A 27670-nucleotide genomic window follows, 5' to 3' on the forward strand; every position below is an offset into this window, starting at 1 on the left:
AACAACGTTGCTGCTCATGTATTTTGTACATTGCACGTAGACAACTGGTTACAATCAGACGTACGAGGGAACGAATTGTCAGCGAGGAACGTGCTGGATACGTCCAGGAAGAAACACGCAAGAAATTTGCGTTAAACTTCGCTCGTTCCGCTAATCTGATTGTGAGAACGGACCAGCTAATAGCTCCGAACTCTACGATACTTCGCACGGTTCACTTTTATCGATTGTGCTCGCCTCTGTAACGCCATGGTGTAATCACGCCATGTAATCCACCGCGATTTTTAGATTACGCGTATCGCGTGTCTCGAACGACTGCTTTAAAGTCAGAGACCCGTTATCTGCTTCCGACCGAATTTGAGATTCTGTTAATGTTCACGGGGAATCTTCCGAAACAGTAGCCACTGTAATTATGGTACAATTTGTTCTAGGGTATAAAATTAAGAGCCAGGGAATTAAAATCACATGGAGGAATTTTATTTTCCCAATGATAGCACTATGTCATCAATGGTAAACAGATATAACAGTTAAAGAGGGAATTACTTTTCTTCTTGGTAAGAAATCCTTTTCTTCGAGATTCTTTTTATTAATGAATCCATGTGGGAAATTTTATTGGTAATTATTGGGCTTCAGTACCTATTTCAGTCATCTTGGAATATGTTATCGAGGGCAAGATTTTGAACAATTTTTCCCTATAATAGAATCTATATGATAGTCACTTGACTTTAATTTTAGAAATATATGTAAAAATATTTTTAATATTAGATATCGTATTCTGAAGGCTTGGGATAAATTCAAGTTTAGTTTAGTAAAGGTTTACGTTGTGTTTGTATTAGTTTGGGAATAGTTGGTGTGATTGATTTACAGTGGGTAGCGTGTAGATGGAAATGGGCTGCCTGAAATAGTGGAATGAAATATGAGACATCCTTTTGACAGTTGAAATTATAATAATAGAAATTAACTGTATGTTTTTATTATATGTTCACGTATTTTTCGTGTTCTTGTTATCCATGTAGCATTAGGAATAATGTTTTCCAGAGGATTTCTCATGAGACACGAATAATAATTATCTATAATATTCCTTTAGAGAAGATTTTGAAAATGTAGATTCTAAAAACTAAGAACGCAATTGAGAACAAAAAAGTATTGCATATTGCATGAATATTAAATATTACCTGCACGAAAAGCAAATAAAATTCAGAAGAAAGCAATTATTTCTAATGTTTCATGATGTGAGTGTAGCACTTTGTATATTATTGTAAGTACAGCTGGGTAGAGTGCACATAGGCACGCCACACGTTTGATATTTTATTAGCATTTTATTTTTGGAGCTGCACAGTTTATCCTACATCGTTTTATAGCGACATCGCGGAATTTAAAGTGTAGCACGAAACGTAGTTGAATATCATTAACTATGTTGTGAGTATCGTTGCCATGGCTCTGTTGTAACTCGACCTTGATTGAATCTATGAAGATCGAATTATGAAACTTTATTCGTGACCCTTACAACTGTATTAAGAAAAATACTTTATTTTTCTGGAACACGACATTATGCTATAAGTTCAACCGTAACATAATGAGTGTTTTATAGAGTCCAAGAGGAAACAATTAGAGTTTAACTAATTGGGAATAAGATTTATCTTAGTTATTTAGTTATGTTAGGTAACTGCTCTTTAAAGTGATTTAAAGCTTAATCGAAAGGTTTTAATCTTGAGACGTCTGACTATTTTTTAATTGGCAACTGGATTCACTTAGACTTTAGAGATAGCACCTCGATTAGAGTACTACCATTGGAAGGACCCAAGATTTGACTAACAGTAAACAGAATTTATTTGACATAAGATCTATGTAAAATAATTAATTGATAATACATGCTTTTGGATCAGTGATTTGAAAAATCTAGTCGCTTTTATAACCCGCTTAACTCAGACTTTGATCATGAAACATAAAACGCTATCGAAAATCTTCAAGAGACCCAAGACTTAACTAGCTAAAAACTAGATTTATTTTTAATCGAGACTTAAATCCTTACAAAAGTGATTGAGTTTGAAGTTTAATCGCCTTTGAATAACTGACTTAAGGAGTTTCATTGCTTTTGAAATGAGTAGGTATCTTAGCGCAAGTTCCTTTAGGATAAACTTTATCTCGAGTCAATTAAACCTTATGGGGTCCATCAAGGAATTTAACTGTAACACCCACTGCGCAATATCTCATAAAACGATATTTCCCTTTTATCGTTATTTCCTTACAGACATTTCTTATATTTTCTATGGAGATGCTAACATAAAAATGTAAATTATCCAAGAATTAGCGAAGTTCTTTTTGGAAGCATCACTAGAAAACCATAAACTTAAGAGTACTTTTCCATTATTATTTTTTAGAATAAATTAAAAAACTTGTAAATAGCATTATCACATACTATTTAAATATTTATTCAATTATTGTTATATTGTTCTGCTTGATACTGCTGCTTTAACTCCCATGAGGATCAATGAAATATTTTTTCAAGCTGTATGGAAAGGACTCAACGTATAGTAATAAAAAGGGGTACATGAATATGTGAATAAATTTTTTTTAACGGAAGCAATATTAACAAGCTTGACTGGTAGCACGTGGATTGTCGATCATGCATGCTACTTTTAAGAAAAAAATGGTTATTAATGCGACCACCTTTATCCTTGCAGTGATTGCCATGATAATGAAAACAGTGCGCATAAAGAGTGATGCATTATCGTGAGCACTATCAAAATAAATTGCAAAAGGGATTATAGAACAAAAGTATACATTATCGCTAATGGTAATATTAAAGATATATTAGCTGATAACAAAGAGAACATTTTTTACGAGATAGGATAGATTGATATAATATGTATTAGTATAAATATAAAAAAGGGCGAAAGAGCAATTTTATGAAACTTTTATGAAATTAAAGGAAATAAACAACCTTAACAACATTCTTGTTAATGTGATTATTATTATAGAATATAGAATGTCGTGGTTATATAAACTGTCACTTTCATTTCTGTAATTTTATAGAAAAAATTAAGTGCTCGTGCGTGGAAAATATTTTTATCGTCTAACTAATTGAGATTTGTAAATAGTATTTATTACTTGTTTAATAATTTAATATTGTATCTATTCAGTTTGGTAATTTCTGCAAATAATTTCTACAAATAATTGAGCTGTAAATAAGAGTTTGTATAGCTAACAAATTCCATTCTTTCGGAATGTGAAGTTTTGTAGGAAGTGAAAGGAGACAGATTCGTTTCATTTTCACTCAAATTCCGCTCAAATTAGTAAAAAAGGAGTAAAACGAATTTTGAAAGTGAAGAATAATTATCCTCTAAAGTTTCAGAACTCATCGTTACACAATTTCAGTTATATAAAACTTATGTACTTCTACAGAAACATATTCATTTATTAATTACCTTTGTTAGACTGATAATAAATAAAATAGCAGAAATAACATTTTTAGAAATGTTGTTTCAACAAGTATTAAAAATACAGCAGAAATTGTTTAATAATGTAATAGTTGAAGAGCATAGAGTACTGACATGCAAAGAAAACCTTTCCTACTTGCTTCCTAAAACTCTAAGTTCAAAACCCTTTGAATAACGAAATTGTCTTTTAAATTGAATTCTATTTCACCTTTTTGGAGTTCATTCTAAATATATTAAAGGTTTCTATTTTAATTTAAATATCCCTACCACTGTGAATTATATGACTTCTATGACTTCTTTGAATTCTATGAATTTCACAATTTTTCTGATTTTTCTGAATTTTATGGATTGCATTCTGTTTTTAGTCTACATTTTTTAAAAATAGGTATATTTTTTACAGACTATTATATGTCTATCTTTATTGAATTGTCAAAATTTCAGAGCTTTGACAAAATATATACTTGATAGCAGTAGTACTCATACATTTTTTCTTTTATTTAGCGTTTCTGGAAAAAACCAAATGTCTTTCAAAAATAAACTGTGCATAAAGAATAATCATACGAGTCATTTTAACTCCTCTGGTAGTACCCGTATTAATATTAAAAGTATAAAAAATTACTGTTCTAATAGCCTGTGGTCTTCGATTGTTCGTGTCAACTACCAACGTTCACCTGCTTCTCCATGTGCACCCCGATAGTCTTCCCTCGCATTTCACATCCCCCCTCTTCGTCCCCTTTCATTGCTTTCGAACTCTGAGTAACTGTACCAGCGTTTCCTGTATCTCTAAATTGGTAACGCGATCTGAGCCGCAACGTGGAACGGCGAATCGAACTGTATCGAAGGTCAGGATATGCCTACCTATCCCTCGATTTAGTTCCACGACTCTGTATTCCAGTCGCGTATAGAAATCGGAATGTCTGATTACGGTGCAGGTTTGTATGGACACTAGCGATGGGATCGGGTCCAATACGTATTCACGAAACCAAGTTAGATTTAATACAAAACGTTCACTTTAGGAGACTCGATTACTACTCGTGACAGATGATGTTCAGGCCTGTGTACGGTAGCTGATTTGAAGTATTATGGGTACTTGAAAGTATTATATTTCATTCGTTGAATCTTTTAATTTGTAGCTTTCCAGTTTTTAAACTTCTAAATTTTCAGAAGTTTCAATACCTACAAATTTTCAGTTCTTCCAATTTTCAACTTTTAAGCTTTCAGAGGCTCAAAACATTCATATTTTTAAATTTCCCTATTTTCGGATCTTTAATTTTTTTAAATCTTCGAAATCTTTTTAAATAGAAGAAAATGTACCGAAAGCTCAGAAAATTAATTTATGATGAATTATTTTCTTTGATATACATAGATATACTCATGTATATTTCGAATTTCACTTGAGAATCTCTCACAAATGTAAATTACTTATAGTACTGATACCACACTAACTGAGGGTTTAAATTGCTCGTATTGGAGAAATTGTACTGGAATCCCAGAGTGACCCTACCATGTCATACTAAAAATTAGATAGCACGCTCATGCATCCCAAAGGAATAACACACAAATCACCGTCATTACTACATACAAAACAGAAGCGACTCCTATTCTACTGGCTTAACAAGAAGAGTTAATGAAGTTGCAAATTAAAGCGTTGCATTCGAAACATTGAATTTAATTTCCCAAACTTTAAACAATAAACCAAAATGCAAACAGCAGAATTGAGGTATTGTATTAATTATAATAGTATATCAGAGAATCCCAAAGGATTAACACAAAAATCCGCTGTCGTTAATAGACTCCAGACTCCACCAAAATCAAACATCCTTGATTAAGATCACAAACAATCGGTAGATCACTGGTGAACCTCTAAAACTATTTAGTCTCTCAATGTTCCTACTATGAATCTAAATTTCTATAGCAGAATTATAATACAGTACTACCTCGAAGATATGTCCTAATTGATTTTAGAATAGTAGACATAAATTGAGATAGAACTTGTATTATATTACCATAGGTGATACTAGTACTTTATTATATTATTAGGTATACTACCGCTTATTAAATATGACTATACATGTACATAGGCATGGGCACACTACCATTTAATAAGTATGACTACATACATGTATATAGTGTTTAGTATAGGTACAGTTATACCAATCAAATGTGATCGAGCCTTGAACCGGATCATCACCACGCATTGAATACAGATATCTGAACATTTTTCGAGATAGCATTTTATGTACTATAGTAAATTCTCGTTATATGTTCATATCTGAATCTGGCCAGGAATATATATCGCGTACAAGTAAGGTAATTCCTATCTCTTTTAAACTCGAGCCGATTGCTTTGTCGGGTACATCTTCCTCCTAAGTTACGGGAATAGCGATGAACAGGTAATGAATAAAATTTTGCGTACATACAACGAGAATTTACTGTACGTACATGTACGAATATAAATCTTCCTTTTTCCTTTTCTTAACCGTTCTTTCGGCACTATAGTAAGTGTATTTAGTAAAATGAATAAAATGTGTAATGTAAACTGTCGTCCTTTTTTACCAATAGCTGACAAAGAATAACACAGTAAAAGATTAGCATTGTAAATACGAATATAATTATTTGCAAAAACTCCACTTACGTCACTATGTCACAGGAGAGGACACAAGTGTCAATTGTCATAAGTTGGAAGAGCATAAATCTAGGTATTATTGTATTTGCATTAATTACCTCCTGGGAAGACCCAGAGGGTTTGCACGAAAACCCTTTCGAAAGACTGTTCGCCACTCGATAAAAACGAACCCCCATTCTGTTAGCCTAACAAGAAACATTGGTTGAAATCGCAGGTGAGGGCTGCGTGGAGAAACCGGTGTCGACGTTATGGCGCAATTACGTTACCAGCAACAGGCCAGACGTGTCGATGAGGCTGACGGTCACGAACGGTGGTTTGACCGCCACGACCAAGGATCACGGCTTGACGGAGTACTGGGCGCACAGGGTGACCTATTGCACAGCACCTGCATCTCACCCGCGCCTCTTCGTCTGGGTGTACAGACACGAGGGACGGAGGCTGAAGCCCGAGCTCAGGTGTCACGCCGCCCTCTGCAGCAAGGAGTCCACCGCCAGGAGGCTAGCCTCGACCTTGAACGCCAGGCTGCAACAAGCGCTCCTGGAATTCCGACGGGACAAGGTCTCCAGGCAAAATGCTAGGTAAGCAGACTGATCGTTCTGGGTTTTTATTGATGCAATCAATTCATGTTCGAGAAAGGTTTCTTTGAGAAAGATTCAGAGCCGAAGTGTATTGAGTCCCATAGAAAGCAAATGGACTTGATAGACTCTGCCACTTGAGGTTCAGATTTATTTGCTGAAGTATGACATTAGAGCGATTGAGGCCCAATGTTGCTTAAGGCAATATTACTGAGGAATATGAGATACGAAAGACATACGACAATAATATATACTATAAATATAGAAGCCCATATTAACATTTGTATTACACATTGTTTCTCCTTTCTGTTTTTTTCTTTTAAATCTTAAAGGAAGGATATTAGCAAACAATATGGTCAATATGTTGATCACTTTGTTGCATGAACATCTTGAGTCATTTAAATACAATTTGAGCGAGGACAGTAAAGAGATTATAATGGTCAGCCCTTAAACAAAAAAGATTTTTAGCAAGAAACCAAGATTTTTAGTTGCCTTTATTTAAATTTTAAATGAGCTTTTTGTCCTCATTTGATTCCACTTCAATTATTAGACATTTTGTATCGTTAAGCAGAGTCTTCTTGAAGTATCCACAAAAATCTGTGAAAAGAATATAAATTTTGAGGTGTTTTAGTATTCCTAAATTTGACAATAGTGTCAACAAATAGATACATTTGAATTAACTGTTGCTATTAATTACTATTTCTGTAAAAATTTTAAATATTTCCCATTGACTTCAAAGACATAGAGATCACCTTTGACCCGAACTCGAAGTTCATAAAGATTCTCAAAAGTACTAAAAGAGTGATCAGATTGAATAGTCTGTATTAAACTGATTATCTCTTCACAGATAATTAACTACGCCTCTCAGATGACAAATTTTCCATTGGCTGATTTGCATAATACCAGAAAGTTCACGAGACTATTCCTTTGATCTATTCTGTATCTTCGTGAATAAGCAAATGCACAAGTTAAGGTTGCTTGAAGCATTCACTTATCTTCGAGTGATCAGTAATAAATTAGCGTCGATTGAAATTCATTGGCAATAAATCTACCTCCAACAACTAGCTAGGCATGATAATAAGTTCGTGTACGCGAACTCTGTTTAAACTCTGTACGTATCCACTCGCGTGCATAGCCTCATGAAAATCAAGGACAGTGTCATCCTCGATTAACTCGATAACAGGGAAATCGGTCGCTTTTCAGTGCGCTGATAGCTCCTGTTTACCAGCGAGACCGTGACCCCTCTAAAACAATTTGAGTCACATCCGTGGGTCACGATGCACGCGATCGAGTCACGATCCAGGTCGAATTGATCGTCGAACGACGCATGCTTGGCTCTGGCGTTTCTAGGAAACTCACGTGGGGTCAATAGGCTTTTTCCTGAATGCACTGTCGGCGCCAGTGCGGCTACAAACGACGGTCATAAATTGCAGACGGTTGTCCTAGATACTTGGACATCCACTCACGAAACTGGACAGTTTTCTTGACAGGGACAAGAAATGCTTACTTTCTCTGGGAGTCGAATGTTCTTGATTATTCGAGGTTTCTAAGTGTTATCTATGTCCTTTAGGAATTTGTATTCAACATGTTGCTAATATTAATAGAGATACTTGGATCCATTGACAGTGGTGTTCAGCTAATTAATTAAAATTGAAATGATTAGTGGCCAGTGAATCGTGACATAAAAATGGATAACTTATAAGCATCAACATTGGAGGATGCACATCACTGTCAGTGTGTTCAGGATCAGGATCTGATGAAGCTGTAGTGTTAACGAAACGTTGAACACAAGTTCTTAAAGGATATGGGTTACACCTGGAAGCCTCGAATGATGAAGAACATTCAAATCTCATTGTCAGAGAAAGTAAACTCTTCTTACGTCAGCCGAAAAAATTGCTCAATTTTTTAAAAGCTTGTAAGCCTCAAATAAACATTCTTTGACCTCTTAAAGGAGATTATAAAAGATACAATAACAACTCTTGGAGGTAGATATTAGATATTAACACATTCGAGAACAGTGTATTTTGCAAAAACTGTCCTCTGTGGTTAAACAGTCATTCAAACATAAAAATGACTTAAATGTTGTGCCTTCAACTAATGAAGAGAAACATTACTTAACTCAATGAGTGAGTTATCAATCTTCCATGTACTAAATGAATACATCTATAAAATAGAGTACAATTCTCCTACTCAGCTTTATAAAAGATTCCCTCAAGAGACTAATCAGTCGTGAACACCTTGTTTCCAGATTGTCTCTAGCAAATGCTCTGTACGAGAACCCATCGTTACCACGACGAAAGCTACTGCTGAGCACCGGGGGTCAGAATTATCGACCACCCCTCGAGAGATCGAAGAGCGCGCCGAAACTTTCAGCGATCGAAGAGGACATTGTCGCCGAAGAAATAGAGCAGCAGAGAATCCTCGATGAGTTGAGGACCCTGGAGAACGTCGCGCGCAGCTGGCAGGATCAGGACGGCTGGAAGCTTGCTCGACTCCTGGATGCTCTGAATCGTGAATCCTCTGATGAAAATGGAAGCATTTCTAGCGGATGTGAGACAGCTAGCACTGCGACGAGTGAAGAAAGAGCTCCTGGTCCAGAAGATAATCACGCTACAGGTCAGTGGTTCACTAATAACACTTGAAATATATAAAACTAACTGGATTTCATAGATTAAAAATATTTAATTTGTCTGTCTCTGAATTTTATATATTTTTTGAGTCTTATTATCCACACTAAATTTTTCCATTCAATTGACGTTCTCTTGAATGAAATGCTGTTTATTTGGTGCTCTTCACTGGAGTCACTTCTGTATATGTAGAATTACCAAAGCAGTGTGTGGTACCTATGATTATTTTTTATATGTACATATTTTATTCTTTTCGAATATTCCTCATTTTCGTAGATAATATTGCATGGAATTGAAAGATATATAAATTTCTGTGAATTGTGTACTTCTTCAGAAACTTGTAATTTTGGTATCTATATTGCTAACAATATAAACATACTGTTCAGAGCTCAGGAGATGGTCCTTGGAACCAATCAGATCAGCATTATTTACTGAAATCAGTTCAGATCAGCGTTATTTTCATGGACCATCTCCTGAACTCTGAACAATACATTAACATTACTAGTTTCAGTGTTAAAAAGAGTCTCAACTTATACTTCCAAAATTATAGAATATCTACAATTAGTATTATACGCAGAACACCAAGAATTTACACGTAAAATATAATTCTGTACAAAAATCAGAGGAGAACAAATTGAAGACTTTCCATCAGAGTTCTCTTTGACCTATTTTGACACAATACATGATGCCCTGGACTGTCTTTCACAATTTCAGCTTGTTTTACCCAATTTTCCATTATATTTTGGTATAATTTGGTATGATATATAATATTGTTTTTAGCTCTTTAATCTCTGTTAATTATTGGCGTAAATTTTACTCTTCAAAAAACACCACAGAAAAAAAGTTTCCAAATTTAAGTTTTATCTCAACATTATATTGTATCTAGCATTGAAAGTAAAGTAGGAAAGTATTTACATCTTACTATCAGCTAGTGTTATCCTGAGTTGTCTGTTTTGAAGAAACAAGTCCAATTTCATCTCTCTTCAAACACACTTCATTTAGACCCTTTTCTATAACCTCCCAATACGTTTCTTCCACAGGTGAAGCCGAACAGCAAACAAACAGAAGGGTCATGTTCTCAGATGAGGCCATGAGAAGGGGTCCAGGTCCACGCAGGAATTCGGAAGGATCCCCAAACTTCATGACCTGCACTGGCAGCCCCCGTTTCCACCGTCGCAATGCCGCGACCAACCGGAAGAGGTTTTCCACCCGAAGCGAGGAGGATGAATCGATGGAGGAGGAGGAGGAAGAAATCGAAGTTCGATCCTCCCATGTGTTCGACTTCGAAGACGTCGAGGATTTCGACGACGTCGTCGACTACAGACCAAGGGGAGAGACACTACGTAGGATCGAGAATCCTCAAGACCGTGAAAGACGAGTCCTGGAGAAGTACCCAGGCAGTATGAGTCAAGATCTACTGCAAAACAACGAGTCTCCGTTCCTAACTCTCGACTCCCTAGACGAGGAAGTGGACAGCGACGAAAGTGGCTACGTCGAGGCTCCACCTAAATCTTTGCTAGGTCAGGACGATAGAAAAGAGGAGGAGGAAGCCAACAACGGTCGCGCGGAGTCGCGCCAAAGTCTCGCCGAGTCAGCTGACATCCTCAGGGGAGCGAAAGTCAATCAGGAAGCTCAAAATACAAAATACGAAGATTCCAAAGAGTCAATAGAGGAGAAACAGGAGGAGCAGATCGAGGCCAAGGATCCCGAGGATAATCAGAGGATCAAGGAGAAGGAGAGAGAGAGAGCTGATTTTATTAAGTGTCCCATTTCAGAGACTATAAAGAAGCTGGCGAATGCGTCGCTAAAGAGCTCCAAGTCTCTAGAAATGACTACGAACAACTGTCTGAAGGCTTTGAATAACCTGAAGACGTCTAAGTCCTTTGACGGCGTAAAAGTCATCGAGATGGATGGAGAATCCCCGAGTCTCCATCAAAGGAAGCAACTGCTGGCTCAACAAGGCGTTGTCGTTTAAACATTTCCCTGAACTTGAGCCCGAAGATGCTCAAACTGTCTATCCTCATCCGATCTCTGACGCTGGAGCGGAGGGACTTCTGTGCAACATGTATTGTAGATTTCTTTGTCGTTGAACCATTAGAGAATTCAGAAATGAATAGGTGACTCTGTAAAGAAAAAACAGTCGACGTTGTTTGATAGATTTGCCTACGACGTTCGTTTTGCTCAAACAATAACGGTCCTTAGTGAAATCGTTGCAACCGTGTTATTGATTTGACGAAAACGAAACGTAGCTACGAGTATTCAGAGAAACATAACGCGTTAATACTTGAGAAAATATGTATTGTTCTGTCGAATTGTTGAGAGCGATTTTATATGTTTTAGGGAGAGTGTCGCGAATGAGTATTTTAATCGGGGTTAATTATCATTACATGTCCTCCTGGTTGTGACTAGAGGTCCTGATTAATAAGAACGAACGATTTTTATGTTACATAAAATCTTATATGGTGTTAGAAAATTGTTGATAACCATCAATTTACGAGTGTGTACTTACTGAGAAGAAAAAGTGGGGTAAGCTTTGAGGAACTTTCAATGTAAGAATGTACCATCAAATAAAAGAGTTGAACGTTTTTGTGAAGGTGATTGAGTTCGCACAAAATAGAATACGGCGGAAACAGAAATCTTGTAAATACATTTAGGGAACGTTAAGAATGATAGGACTTATTGTTTCGTTGTCAAAATTTTCGAGTATTTTTAAATTGTCAAGTTTTTCTGTAATCTTATAAGAGATTGGCCTGCAATTATAATTTGACCAAAAACAGAATATTTTGTGAGTGAAGCACGAACCTTCGTCAGTGGTGAGCAAATTTATGTTTCATTTTAAGATCTTCAGTTTTAGTCTCAAATAATTTAGAAAATACTGTTTGAAAGAGTGGAACATTAAAGCAAAAACGTGCCATACACGTGTTACGCAGCAAGACGTGCGTCTCGTATTTTTATTACGAATTTTATTCTCGTAAATATTAAAATTCGTAGAAATATGTGTGTAATAAATAATCTGGATAACATATTTTGATAAATGTCTTGCTAAAATCTAAAACGCTCGTCTACCACGAAATGTCACACGAGGTCGAAACGCTAGAGAATAATGTGAATTGTGATGATCGCTGTATAAGAAAGGTTCGAGGAACAATAAAAAGAATTCCAAAAAATTGAGAATCGTCTTTTCTTCTTTCGTGATCTAAAAAGGGTAGAAGTATTTTTTACTTTGAGCAAAACCTCACTTAGCAGTTCTATAAGATTTAAATTGTTTCCAAATATTTGGGGTCAAATAATAAAATTCAAAAAGTTAGGCAGACTTGCAAAACTGTTGTAAACGATAACATTAAAATTTGTATAATATTTGAGAATATTAAAATTCTTAAAGATCTTATACAATTGTTACGATATTTATTTCAGTATTTTAAGACCAAAAAAAAACATTCCAAAGCTTGAAATAATGGCACATTTTTAAGACAATTGAGATTTTTAAATATTCAAAATTTGTAAAATTGTTGTATACATTAGAGTAATATATATCTTAGAATATATATTAGAGTAATTTTAGATTTTGTGTTTTTATTCTCTAAGAATGTTTTATACTAGATAAGTGAATTATAGTTGCACTTCAAATCACAGCGATTAAAAAGTGATCAATAATTATCAACATTGTGTGCAAAACCGTTTCAAAAAGCAAGTTCATTGCTCTTCGAGGTGCACGGATCTCCCGTTTTGAATCGAGGTCAATCAATAAAATAGGAACTTCTCCATGGGCAACAACCCCGTTTCTCCCTCCAAAGGGCTAAATTTACATTTCGAAGGAAAATATTTTATGTTAGTGTCAACAGAGACAACTATTACGTTCAAAGAGTAAGGTTGTGTTAAGAAGATCCATTTCTGGAAGCAGTAAAATTGAAACACAGTTTATCTTAAATTGACAATGATCATAGCGCAGAAAAGACACCAGTTTTGGCCAGGTTATTAAAAATAAAACCGCGTTAAGTATACGCAGTTTGTTTCGATGAAAAGATCCTTCAAGAACAACTGAAGATCATTAACAAATAGATGCTCCAGAGTTCTCTTTAAAATAAGTTATATCAAACTCTAGAGATAACACAAAAATAATACACTTTAATATCTTTATATGAGGAAATAGTTTCTTATGCTTTAAAGTAATAACACGGACTTGTAATTTTGCAAAATAATACATATTTCTATATTTACACTACCTATATCACTACAATTTATACAAATTTATAATAAAATTACATTTTAAAATAGGAGATTCTGTAGTAGGTGTAGAATCTCAGATTATACGTATACTAACAAAACTCGTTTGAATATTTTGAGTTAAATAGGTCTGAGCAAAAACTATTAAAAATAAAAAATAAAAAATAATATTTCATTTAGGGTGTCATTATTTCACACATAACTCAAGACTAATCTTATTCTGAATTAAAATCAAGCAAATTATAACAAAATAATTATAAAATTTTTCATTGATTCAATTACGAAATAAGATACATCATTGGTATGTGAGTCAGAAACATAAATTATCATTATTTCCTGAAATGAACTTATTTATCCAATTAAACAATGCTCAGGCCTGTTTCAAATACATGCCTACATTAAATTATTAATACAATAATTCTTAAATTTATTAATATACATATAATACTTGTCTATATAGTGCGTGTATAATTACTTATTAAAATTCTTTTAACTTGAATAAAATGGATAAATAGAAACTAATATTTCGATCAACGTTCCGCATTAAAACTTCAATATTTATTATTTAAAAATTCTTTAGAAACCTTAGCAATCTATCAAAGCATTCAAATACTTTATTAAAATTCCAAATAGTTAAAGAACCTATAAATAATACATATGAAATTTTCATTGGAAACGATGATCAAAATATTAATTCCTTATTCTTCATTTCATTAAGTTCATAGTGAAATTTTAAGAAATAATTACACCCAGGCTTACATAATTGCTGACACATCTAAATAAATATTATATTACATTATTTTAGTCTGTTTGTTCTCAGAAACTGCTGCATGATTAGGCACAGCAGTGGCATGGACAGTATTCATGGACGGATCATAATTATTCGTACTTTTGGTCGTAAAGTCTGTGGCCGAAGTAACTGGTTTATACAGAGCAGCAAGAAAAGACACTTCAATCGGCGGAAACTGATTGCCCTCGAGAAAAATTTCCTCCATTATTTCTTTTACGATCTGCCGCATCTGTTTCTGGTACTCCTTTTTCCTTCCTCGGCGAGGGCGTTTGCGTTTAGGTTTAGTCGCCTAACATTCAACACAGATTTTCTGTAGCATTTTTAGCAAGTGGGCTGTAAAACAATACGCATATCTCTTTGTACAACAATGGGTGATCGAATTATGAGTAGACAGAAAGACCTTATGTTGTTGGCGGTACCTCAGGGTGTTTCCAAACACGTGGGACATTTTTGGAGCATAGGTTCTAGACATGAAGACGATGAAAAAGGTTCGTGTGCGCATGTGCACATAGACACTAGGACATAGGAGTGTATTATGACTTCAATAATAGTGAAATAGGGTACATGTATCCTCTCTTTTGTTTCTAACACACAGATATACGTTTTAATTATATTCTCTGATACGATTGTGTACAATTTAATTAGCTTATATCTGATGCAAATATGTATCAAATTATTTCGAGAATTCCTCTGAAGTGTTTCTAATATTCGAATAATATCGTCTGAAATCCAGTTCTAGTTCATACCTGGTCAATACTTTCCTGAACAATTTCCTTGGTTTGTTCAGTGGTTTGCTCTGCCATTTGATTGCTGGAGAAAACTATGGAGATAGGCAAATGTTCACTATTCAGACGAGCGATTATGTGCTGGTTATCGCTGTTTGATTACTGGGAATTTTGTAGGCTAACAAGCTGGAAATGAAACATTCTTTATTATAACGAAGCTGTAATAAAATTGGAATAATGGAAACTAATTGATAAGGAGAAAATAGAAATGAATACGGTGTACAGCGAAATTGAGGATGCAAGCAGAAAGATGGTGATTCTACAGGATGATTAATAAATCACTTTACCATTTAAACAGTGTGTAGTTTTCTTTTATTATAGTTATGTTGAAATCGTTAAAATATGCATATTCTATTCATTGTTCTAATACAGAACAGACTGAAGCAAATAACATATTGCTGTTTGTGTGGGTAGATTTCTAATATGAAAGTAAATAGTGGAAATAAAATTGAACTATTTTTATACATTTATACAAAGTTAAGAAGACTCCAGAATTATTCAATGTTTAAATAATAAAGCGATTAAATCACCCTGTATGTGAATAACTAATTAAAAAGTGTAAATTTTTATATAGTACGAATGCATTAGAATGCAATTTTAGATGTTGAGGGTTAATCGAGGGTAAAAAGAACACCAGTAGTTTGGCCATTTTGTTTGAAAGGAAAACTCTTGTCTCTTCAAGTACTTAGAACTGTACTCCAATCCACTTGTATTCAGTTAATAATTAAGCTTCGTTCCTTCGAAAACTAAGCACAATAAAACCCTGTCCACACTTTCGATTTATTTTTTCATGTAGAATCACTATCTTTTGTTCTTACCACCAATTTTGTAACATCTTGTATATTAAATTTTTCTAAATTAAAAGGAACTTTTTCACGCCAACATAAAACAGAAACTGATAAAGAAAAGTCCAAACTTGTTATATTTCATCTTACTTCAATTCCTTTAACTGTTTTATCTCCTTGAGTCTTTTTCGAAAATTTTGTCGCCAACAAAAAAGTTGTAGACTTTAAAAAATTTTACGAAATTTGGAAAAATAATACCCACCGTAGTGTGTTACAATCATGACACTGGTGTTAATAAATACATATCATTATTAAATATGGAAAGTGAAATAAATGATTTATGAAGTGTTATTCAAACGAAAAGTATAACAAATAAAAATACAATCCTGCAATATAACGATATATGTTTTTACACAAATTCACAAGAACTCGCAAGGTTTACTAGATAGTGTTTACAAACAGACGTATGCTAATATCCACCAAATTATTGTCACTCTTAACTATTATATTTTATGTGAAACGATAAATCAATATTCCAAAATCTTGCAGAAAAAAATTTACTACATAAATAAAACTGTAGTTTATGTAACAAAAAAAGCAACATTTATGCTTATTCATTATTTTTTATAACATTTATTCAATAGGTGAAAGGAAGGCAAGATCCAAAAGAAAAACTCATAATTCTAATGTTTAAGATACTCACATAATAGAATATAATTTTTTAGATAACTAAAGGTTGAAACAAACTTAGAAATGAAATTTTGAGGGATTAGAGCGGCCATAAAAATATTATAATTCAAAAAGTGACAGTAATCGTGCCCCAAAGATGTTTTTAAATTAGAATAATTTATAAATAGAAACAGAGATTCCGAAAGCCACAGAAATTTTTAACTTTAAACAAGCATGTTAAATATGACTAAATAATAAAGAAAACGTGTAGATATTTTTGGTTGATAAATAAAAAATTTATGTAACAGTGCTAAAATCAATCCTTAAAGCGACAATAACTGAGTTTTTTCCCCTACTTATTTAAAATATAAATTTAAAATATTCTTTACTTACATTGACAGTGTTTTCTATTCAATGACTCGACTTCGACTACCAGTCTCCTCTTTAAAAACTGTACGCATACACAGGGCCGAATTAAGATTTTATGAGGCCCAGGGCTGGCTAATGAATAGGTTACACGATATGAGAAATATGTTAAAAATTGAGAAGCAAATTTAATTTAAAAATTGAGAACAAAAGAAGAAAGAAATGTTATTGCAAGCACTACTGAAGAAGTGGATGTATAAAAAAACGGTACAATGATAATGGAAAGCAAAATTAACAATACATACTTACTTCCAAGAATTAACGAGAATAACAGAAACTTCTATTTATTTATTTGACAAGAATTACGACTATTAAACAAACACCACTGTTATGCACTATTTATGTACAATAAAAAAACATGAGACGCGAGTGCCCGGCAGTTATTGTAAACGCTGTAGCACTGGAAGTGCTGCTATCACTTATTGGAGGATTCCTACGTAGATTGATCACCTTGTAAAGAAAGCTTTATCAGCTTTGTACAGGCAAATAGCACAACGTGTCTGTAAACGTCATGTGACATTGCGTGTCGTGTCGGAAGTAAGTTGTATAAATGTATACGTTACAGTGTTTCGAATTCAACGTTCTCCAGACTTAAAGCTTCCATTACAAAAGGACAGAAAGAGTTATAAGAATTTGCAAAATGGAGTTTTGGAAAAAGAATTTACAACAATTACTTGTACAGAAGATATAATAATCTAGCAAAAGGTTTGAACAATTCAGTAGTATCCACTAACATAGATATTATCTAATTGTAACAGGAAATGAAAACACAGGCAAGCATGTTAAACTGTATATTACAGCTTTGTAGAACATACCTGCTATACGTGTAGCTGATGCAGTGCAATGATAGAGTGGTTTAGAAACAAGATAGCAAATAGATATGAAATGGAGTTCCTTTTGGAATGATATTTCGCTAGACGTTACACGTTCAAATATCCCAAGATTGGAACTCTCTCTGTTCAGCTTACAGTGAACGACGCAGAAAGAAAATCAGTAGCACAGGTACTGTTGAGAACAGATGAATTTTATCTCATTCTTTCGACTGGAATACGAAATCTAAGAAAGAACATTATCTATTGATTACTATAGTGATATATATTGTATAGAGATATCTCTCATAGTACAATTGAAAAGCATTTCAGTTGTATTACAATACTCTTCCGATTCAAATTCACCTGCTTCCAACTGCTACTGGCAGTAGCCAGTGCATAGACTCCACTGACGATAATCTGAGTTTAAATATTCATACATCGTGAGGATGCAGAGATTTTACTGTAACAGGGATCGTAACTTACTCGTACTGCTTCTTGAAATTGTGTGTGTTCTCCAGAAAAAGATTGTATAGTACGAAGCACAGTGACTCCTTAGAAATGTAAACATTCGTATCTTCTCGGGTGATCGAATTTTGCGCATAAATAAAATTAAAATAAAATGTAAAATGTAAAATAAAAATAAAATTCTCTTCGAACACTATATTATAATACCATACAAATATGAAAGGTTCGCCGAAAGAAATGCGGAACCAACTAGATGAAGTATAATCTCCTTTCTGCGGTCACCTGTCTTGATATCGGATCCGTCTTGTTTTGGTATTTTGTCGCATGCGCAAATGAGATTAAGGATTCGTCAGCAGATAATTTGTAAGCAGACACAGCAGGGCCACTTGGGAGCAGATACCCAGAATCGTGAACATGGGATATGTAAACGACTTATCCCCACTATCTATAGTCTTCTCCTACCACTGATGTATACATACAGATCAGTGTCTCATACTTTGCTTCTATTGCAACTATTTGCGATATATTTGCTTCTATTGCGACGCTTGTCTGTGTGTATTATCTATTCGACTCTTTTTCCGCTGTCAATTCACATTACCGAAGTCGGAGCACTTGGCGCGCAATGCAGGAGGTATTATTGACTGAGGGTAGCCTTAATGAATGGTAATGTTCAGATCCGTTGCGATCTGAACGGTTTTACTTTTCTTTTAATTATGAGGGAAAAGTCTGTGAAGTGGTACGTATTATACTTATTGGTCTAATAAAGCTAAGAGGCAATATTAACCTTAATTGCTCTAAGAATGTTATGTAGTATGCTTATTAGCCAACTCTAAACAGATTTTAAACGTAAATATTGTGGCAGCAGTACTGCCCATTGAAGTAGAACGCTTGGTAACATTACTGTCGATTGAAGTGATGTGGGTTAAACATACTGTAGTTAACATTTAATTCAAAAACAATCATAGTTCCTCTTATAAATGATATTGGTAATCTAAGATGAAGATCTGAAGGAAGATGTATGAGAGTAGATAAGGACGAGGAACATTGACTGTGCCTGTAACCTTGTTTGGAGTTTAAATTTAGTTCTATCTATTATTAGCATTGAAACATCGACGAAATTAAATTACATTTATCGATCAACATATTTTTCTGTTACACATTTGGGGGCCCCGTAAGAGCGGTGAATCCCTTTATGAATTTCATGTCACTCCCAACCTTACCGACTCGGTTTAAAATAAGACTACAACGCTGCGAGCGGTAGAAGTTAAAATTAAATTTACCGCCTAAAACTTTTCAAATCTGAAATGATCTGATTGTTGTGGTTAATTGTCAAAAATATTAACAGAAATCTAGAAAGTGGTAGAAATCTTGGTAAATTATGAAAATTGTATTATAATACAATAGTAATAATGAATATCTTATTGAATTAAAAACTATATTGCAAATTTATACAACGAAGAACAATTTGTGAAAAATTGATATTTTTCATAAAATACTGATCACCAAAATAATATCTATAATTGTAAATTAACACATTTACATTCATTACTTATTCCTCGCTCTAGATTTAAGTGAACAATCGAATAAAAATATAAAATATGATTCGAATCAGCAATTAATCGTATTTAATCAATCATTCAGGCGATATTATCCCCTTTTTTCGTTGGAAAATCTCGAAAAGGTTTCCCTATCCTGTGAATATTAAATGATCCATTATGATCAATTTTGTGGATATTCCCTTAGTATAATTCAAAGTCAGCTTTACTAGTTTTAACAAAAATCAAAATCTTTGTAATATCGACAGTTATCACAAGTCATTTGATGTAACACGCTATTTGTTAAAACAGTATTTACATTTAATATTAATCATCTAAAGATCCCTTTACATGTTACCTAAGTTGTAGTTTTTAAGATTCCATCAGGATCTATTTTAATACAGAACGTCCTCATCAGATGGCAGCAAGCGTGCCTTATTCATACACAACATTCAAAAAATATCGTGCTCACTAAAAATAAAATATTTGTATAGAAGTAGATTAATTTGTTAGAAAATCTTTATTAATCAATATTAAATTTCTGTATCAAATTATCGATAGAACTGATGGTCTTAATTTAAGAAATAACATAAAGATACTAGAAGTAAATAATTTCAAGAAACTTACAGTATTTATTTAATTACTTTACAACTTCTTACGTGGAGTTATTGTTTTTATTCACATAGCTAATAACATTAATAGCGTTTTTGGTTAAATAAAATTTGGTATCCCCCAAAAAGAAATTGATATACATCAATTCCTAATATGTACATCAATTTTAAACAAGAATTTAAAAATCTTATACAATAAAGCGTTTACTGTACTATGATACATACTTGCTTCACGTGAAAAATTCACAAGTTCATAATAATACTTAAATAAAATAATGACAAACTAAATAATTTGTAAAAAAAATGCCTAGAATAAATCAAGGAAATCAACCTATACGTTCAATCCAAAATTGACATTTCCTCTAATCTTTTTTAACTTACGTGCACTCAGATTAACTTATTAACTTAGACAAAGGAAAGATATATCAATTAGTTACTCAAACTAATATTAAATTACAATTTTATCTCGTTACAAACTTAATGGTATATTCACATTTCTTTGGAACTAGAGGATCTTGCATCGAGACAATACTGTATCTATCTTTAACTGGTCAAAGGTTCCACAATTTCTCCATTTTCGCTAATTCTAAGTACAATGACGTAGCAATATCTGCCCCAGTATTACTACAACTGTAGAATAATTGTGTGATCCAATCTATAGTTTGTGCTTGACTACAAACAATATTATCGAACAACGATGAACAAACTTGATTTATTCCCTAAATTTATTAACAAATGCTGGCATTCTGCTGTAAGAATAATTAATTCCTAGCTTTAACTTTGTGTATTAGCCTTTTTATTTCATTGATCACTTTGCCATGTATCAATGACCACCTTAATTTCTTATTTTCTCTATTTAATGTTAAACTGCAACTCACTTGTACTAAATAAATAAACAATTTCAAAACCCTGCTCCTAATACACCGAAGCAGCGGTCGCATAGCTTCCATCTACCGCGCAACGCTGAGAAACGCGAAACCAAATAGGAGCAATGCCATATTGAACGCGCGACGACAGGGAAATGGACCTTGCATCCAGTCAAGATCAAGGTGCCTGATGGAGCCTCGTTTGGAGTCACAGTTCTCCATGGGTATGATAATGCGGCGTCGGTGTCGGTGTGTGCGCCTCGTGTACACGGATATCCTCGCTGCCTGACTCACGTCTGCGTGACCTACTAACTCGTCAGGTGCGCACACATACGTACGCGGATGCACATCCAGTGCATGCATCCTATAAGTGCCACATAAGTGCAAGAAGCAACACCCAGAGCCCTCTCATCTGCTCGATTCCCTGTCCCGTCATCCTCTGACCCCTCGACGTGTCAACGTCGCTGACGTCGCCCAGAAAACTGGACTATCGACAAGTGGAATTTCAGCAGCGATTACAGGCTGCCCAGAGCATCCGTGTACCACTCAGGCACGTCATTATCGATCGTTAAACGGTAGAATCGCATTCGACACGCGCCACTTCGACGTTTCCGTGATTCGAGTGACTCCTAGAGGAAGAGGACTCTGTTCCCAGCTAGACAAGGAACAGGCGGTTTCTCTTTTCAAGAGATTCGACAGCCCAAAGCGACGAAAGCATCGCAGAGCTTCTCGTCGATCGATAGACACAACTTCTGCCGCCAGGACAATGCGTCTCACAGCTTTCCTCCAGTGTCAGCTAATTAGTACAGATTCCCTGAGACGCTGGGGAGATACGCATCAGAGAATCTGAATCAACAGGAAAGGATTAGGTATTATCCTCAGTAGCTTTAATGAAATCTGCACCAGGAGACCGGCTCTCTAGCTGGTGCACATGTACGAGTGCGTGTTCCGCGCAATCCCAGTTGTTCCACACATACCGAGAGGATCGTTTTCCGCGGTTCCATCTTGCTGGCACGCGTGGTGGTGTGCTGGCGATGAAGGTACGCACAGGTACATGCATGTATACACAGGTAGCGAAGAGGGCTGGCGGAGAGGGGGCAGATCGGACCTCCTGCCGTTGGGCGGGAGGGCGGAGAGGAAGGGGCACGTGGGGTCCCATAGAGTGGCGGGAAGCTCGTAGGGGCCCGCACCCATACGTCCGTGAGCCGTGAGTAGTGTTAACGGCCTTGCTTTATGTGGGTCATGAAACAAGGTCCCACCAGCACGAGAAGCACGAGCAGCACGAGAGAACATAGCACACTCAACTCGGGCCCCGCTTGATACTTCCATGGATCCACACAAGCGGGCCCCGCGCTCTCTTGCGCCTGTACATGTGCGAATACAATAGCGAGCGATTTGACGGAAATAAAAAGTCAAGCAATGCATTGCAAGGGAAGAATACTGTGTTCTCTTATTGACGTGGGGATATTGAATAATTAATCTTTCTCTTTCGTTTTTGTGAAGAGGTCTGGGACTGAGTTTATTGTGAGTTTGGGAATTTTAGGGAATGGATTGAGCTTCATTTTGGTCAAATTGGGTAATGTCTGTGAAGGTTGGTAAATGTAGGTACGATGTACTCAAAGAGGTATTTAGCTATCAACCTCAACTGTTCATATGAAGACTGCTAGAGTATGTGTGATATACTTTTATTATTGCTCCCATTTACCTACATATACGAGACTTTATAATGGAACTTGGTAATATATGGCATACCTAGTTTCTATATAAAAAATAACATCATATTAATTTAGTGAATATTTAATATCGGTACATTTTAGTTGAAGACTTCGTATCTTAAATATTGAATACCTGTAGTTAAGAGTTAAATATGGATCATTTCAAAGTTATTTTTTTTTTTTTTTTTTTTAGAAAATTGATATTTATCATTACACTTAAATTATTTGTATAATAGGATCTCAATAATTCGAATTTTAAAGGGAGAGCTAGAATCATTGGGTTGTGAAGTACTTTTTTCAATGTTTTCATAGATAGATTTCACAAATGAAGAGAAGCAAATTTATCATAAGACAAATTTCAGACAAAAAAGGGGAAAATGTCGATTTTTAGAAGTCTACTTCTCTGATAGAAACAAAAGAATTGCCACCTAAACATGTATTTTTAATATTAGACCAGCGGAAGAAAATGAAGAAAATTTGAGTCGTATAGAAATTTTCGAATTATAGAGGTTCCAGTAATTCAAATTTGACTGTACATATAATGTACCATTTTGCATATTTATTTTTTTAAGACAATTAATACAGAGAATTGGGACTCTGAGTTCCAATTTAGAACGTGAGAAGACAGTAGATATAAAAGAACCTTTCCTTTCTTGGATACCTTTTACTCTAACGAAATTTCGACTAGCACTATGAAAATTAATTTAAATTGCAAATACTTAAATACAATAATACGAAATTCCTATACTGAAACATACAATATTATGTTAAGCGAAAATGACTGATTAAAATATATGCAAATTGAATGTTCCTTTGATTGATTGTTATTAGTATAATAGTAAAATAAACGGGCGTGTTACTTTAACACATTATTTCATCGAACTTTAAACTTTTACGATGATTTTTCAAGATAGAAAAGCATGAATTATGAATATGCAGCTATACTTTACGAATTCAATCTTAGCTATCATTAAATTCAATCATAAATACAGCTAACGAATGTAACTTGTATCTATGACTTGTTTGAGGAGTTTCTTTCAGATGATGCGAGTCTTCAAGATGGGGAAGATCGAGGACATAAGTCATTAGGGGATAGAAACATTCTAAGAGTAATTACTGAAGGAAATCTACAACACCTACCATGGGAACATGGATTGAATCTTGATGTGGATTATTCAATTACCCCAGATTGGTTAAGAGTTACAAGAAAAGTGAAATAAATACAGGAGTCATATAAATAATAGTATCATACGAATAAATTAGTCTAGAGTTACTAGGTAATGGCTTTTTACTTCATTTTTGAAATTGTAAATACGTATCGTTAATACATAACTGTTATCTACTATAGTATACAGTTAATTCAAAGGCTTTTTGGACCTTTGGATCTCTACATAATCCCCTTATTTATGTCACCTAAAATATGTTTAATATTTTTATGAGTAAACTATCTTAGCTGGAATAATTTAGGCCAATAGAGCACAAAGTAATTTACTCTACGTCATTTCTAGTAGAATTAATTTGGTCTACAATAGAATTTTCATATTTCACAAAAATAGAAGAATCAATTAAAAAATAAATACTTCCTTTTAGAATCCTTCTTCTACATTTTCACATTTCATTTTATGAAGAAGGATAGTTGTACGTGTTCATACAATTAGTCAGAGGTTTAATGTCATATGACACTATTTAATAGAAATTCCACTTACGCAATAAAGTTTCTACTAGGTCAGAAGTAAAGCTCTTAAAAATATATAATTGCGATGTTCCCTCCATTAAATGCTCTTCACTGCAATAAAGAAATGAATACAACTATTCATAATTACATAAACTTCTCCTTTTAATGAAAGCATCCTCACTTCTTGCCAGCATCCTACTCCAAACATCCTACTCCAAGATTTGCTAGTCGTTAAACTTTTATTTGTCAGCCGAACGAATGCACAGGCTACTCTTTCTCGACAGATTGCAACATGTAAATCTACATGTTTTACTTACGCATCAGCGTAGATGGTATAACCAACCCAGTCACTGTTTCCCGCAAAGTGTACCGACTGCTTTGCAACTTTCTTTCCTGGTTTTGAATCTAAACGAACCAAGCGAGTCTGCTTGTTGGCGATCACCTCGATCAGCCCTCGTCAGAACAACGTGTTTGTATTTCCCGTAAATGGCCGCTGGATGATTGCACGAGTACCGCGAAGATGGAACGATAACGAGGTGTCGATTGGTGAATCTCGATTTTGTGAATTATTCGAATAATAGACGTCGATAATAACGGATATAGATACGGCGAAAGTGCTGGACTAGTGGTAACAGTACCAAGAGTACAGTTATTGTACAGATTATGGTAATAATGCTAAATATTGATCCTGGCGCTGATATTATACCTGTGATGACGAGAAGCTTTCGTAGCTTGTAATCTTGGGTGACGGTTTATGTACTACTGTCAGACTGATGTAAAGTATTCCTTGATTGATGTCAAAAGTTTGTATAAATGAGTTAGACAACAAATTAGTATTATCACACAATTAGTCCTAAAGATTTCTGTCATAACTTATGAATTTATAATATCGACATAGGTACTACAGTAGAACCTAGGTTAATCAGCTAAGTATGAGATTCAAACGTGAAGTACCGTTTTGATAGCTAATTTTGTTATTTGTTAAAATTATAGTTCACGTCTCAATCAGTGTTCGACTATTACTGCTAATACAACAACTAGACGTAACCCTGAATAAGAATAGCTACAGGCTAATTGACATCGAGTTAATTGAGTTCCTACTGTATTATAGTTTGACCAAGTTTTATGCTTATTAATATTCTTCTGACAGCTAGTTCAGTACAATATTGTAACGTCTTCAAAATATTGTTAATCTCAATAATTTAACTATTTGGTTTGTAATTATTGAAGCTCACACCTGTACGTTTTTAAATAATGCAATTGATGGGAAGAGAAGATTAAAACTTTCATGGCCCAGCAATATATAGCTCCTAGTGTTGAGGTTTTTAGATATAAACCGTATTTTTCTGAATAAAGTTCTTCAACATTTACCAAAGAACACCACTTATATCCAACAGTTCCAACTGTGAACATTTATATATAATATAAATATATAAGTTTATGTAAGTTTAACTAACTATTAACTATTTAAGGGTATATAAGTTTTACGACTGTGATTGATAGTAAGGCATATTTTACGTAATTAATTAACAAATGTTATAAGTAAACTGCAGATTTTTATGCATTTATAGAATTTTCTGTTTATTGAATAAGAGATAAATAATTAAGAAAAACTTATAGAAATAGTTCAAGCAGTAAACTTAAATTTAATTTTGATTCCCTGTTCTTGATAATAAATTATTCTTCTACCTTTATAGTTAATTATAATAATAAGTTATTGTAATATATGTGAACTTCAACAAATATTTAACACAAACGCAACCATCATGATGTAAAGTGGAATACTTTCACTACTACTACGTAAAATAGATCCTGCAAATCTGGTTGTCTATTTTCAGGAGCATTTGCGTGTCGAGTCTTCAAAAACTAAACAGAAGCTTAGATTCGAAATGTAACATTCTCATCAATAATAGGTGAAAATAATTTTAGGTATTGCAATTAGGATGTATTAGACATAAACTGATAAAACTGTATCAAAGTAGCTGTCTATTAATCGATTTAGGACAATATACACAGATAGATGTCTTTCTGAGGAACTGGTAAAACGCTACAATTAAAAATGCAACATAATACAAAATGTAACATAAGTACACCTCTCTCCAATGTTGCTAACTAAGAAATAAAGCAATGTTCGCCCAAGAAATATTTAAGGAAATATTCCTAATCAAATCTAGCATGTCCAATTATTTACTTGGCAATTAGATACCCAAAATCTCCACGTTATCTAATCATTTTCGCATACAGTTTAGAATCTCAATTTCACATATTACATTCCAACATCCTATCAACTCTGTAACGATCACCACCAACTCTCCTCGCTCCAAACGAAAACAGTGAAAAGAGACATAAGAACCCAGAAATAATTGAATAAATAATATCAGTTCGAATACCAACTCTCAATCACTTTAAACGTCCCACGACCCTCAGTCACAGTGGTACCTTTAAACTGAATCGAGATCGTCCCGCCTGGGAATGTGTAGGAGTTTCTAACTCGTAGACGCAGAAGGTGGTCCGTTCACGTGTCAACTCGAACAGCAATAATTTTCGACGGCACCCCATACGATTTTCACCGTGCGTGTGCACGCACGGTAGCAGCGATGCCAAGAGAAATCGAACTTGATCGTTAAGCGAGCCGCGACGTGAGCTCGGCCCATTAGCCGCGTTCGAGGCTGTTCTGTCGTGCACAGGAACGAGCTACAAAAAGACCAAGGAAGAACGAGCCCTGTCACTTCGTGGGACGCAGCGGAAAATGCGTGTTCGAGACTACTGATAGGGTAGCTGTCAGATCTTTTGGGAATGAGAAGACATCGTATGATTAATCCTTTCAGCTCTCAGCCCGTATGTCCTACGTTCGAGCAGTGAGTATGTAGATATATTGACTCCCTTTCATTTTTGGCACAAAGTAGATTTCTACATGGGAAAAAATGTTAAGCTGAAGTTGTTGAAGTTTCTTGAAGGATTTACAAAAGTACTGCAACTGGCGTGAGTTTAATAAAATCGGTAAGAGTCGACTTTGTGGATTCGACAATGCTGCTCTTGCTGTAGGC

General features: G+C 34.6%; 2 protein-coding genes across 2 annotated transcripts in view; one reads left to right on the plus strand and one right to left on the minus strand.

The window, feature by feature from the left end:
• LOC143186937 (uncharacterized) overlaps window positions 1-12439 on the plus strand; it is a 110091-nt gene extending 97652 nt beyond the window's left edge. The window contains exons 4-6 of the mRNA XM_076390820.1: window positions 6278-6641; window positions 8887-9254; window positions 10306-12439. Of these exons, the coding sequence (XP_076246935.1) occupies window positions 6278-6641; window positions 8887-9254; window positions 10306-11240 (1667 nt within the window). The 3' untranslated portion in view covers window positions 11241-12439. The remainder of the gene's footprint in view (window positions 1-6277; window positions 6642-8886; window positions 9255-10305) is intronic.
• A 1841-nt stretch (window positions 12440-14280) lies between these two features.
• LOC143186681 (uncharacterized) lies at window positions 14281-15127 on the minus strand. Its single transcript, XM_076390389.1, has 2 exons — window positions 15026-15127; window positions 14281-14568 (listed from the first exon to the last, which is right to left on the minus strand). Exons 1-2 carry the CDS (start codon window positions 15080-15082, stop codon window positions 14281-14283), a joined length of 345 nt encoding a protein of 114 aa, XP_076246504.1. The 5' UTR covers window positions 15083-15127.
• Window positions 15128-27670: the final 12543 nt, after the last annotated feature.

This window comes from Calliopsis andreniformis, unplaced genomic scaffold (assembly GCF_051401765.1).
Source record: "Calliopsis andreniformis isolate RMS-2024a unplaced genomic scaffold, iyCalAndr_principal scaffold0022, whole genome shotgun sequence".
In the NCBI taxonomy this organism is placed as follows: domain Eukaryota; kingdom Metazoa; phylum Arthropoda; class Insecta; order Hymenoptera; family Andrenidae; genus Calliopsis; species Calliopsis andreniformis.

Coding starts and splice junctions, on each gene's coding strand:
- LOC143186681 (XM_076390389.1), bottom strand. CDS start 15,082: ATGGCAGAGCAAACCACTGAACAAACCAAGGAAATTGTTCAGGAAAGT. Junction 14,569..15,025: donor TTCAGGAAAGTATTGACCAG/GTATGAACTAGA, acceptor GTTGAATGTTAG/GCGACTAAACCTAAACGCAA.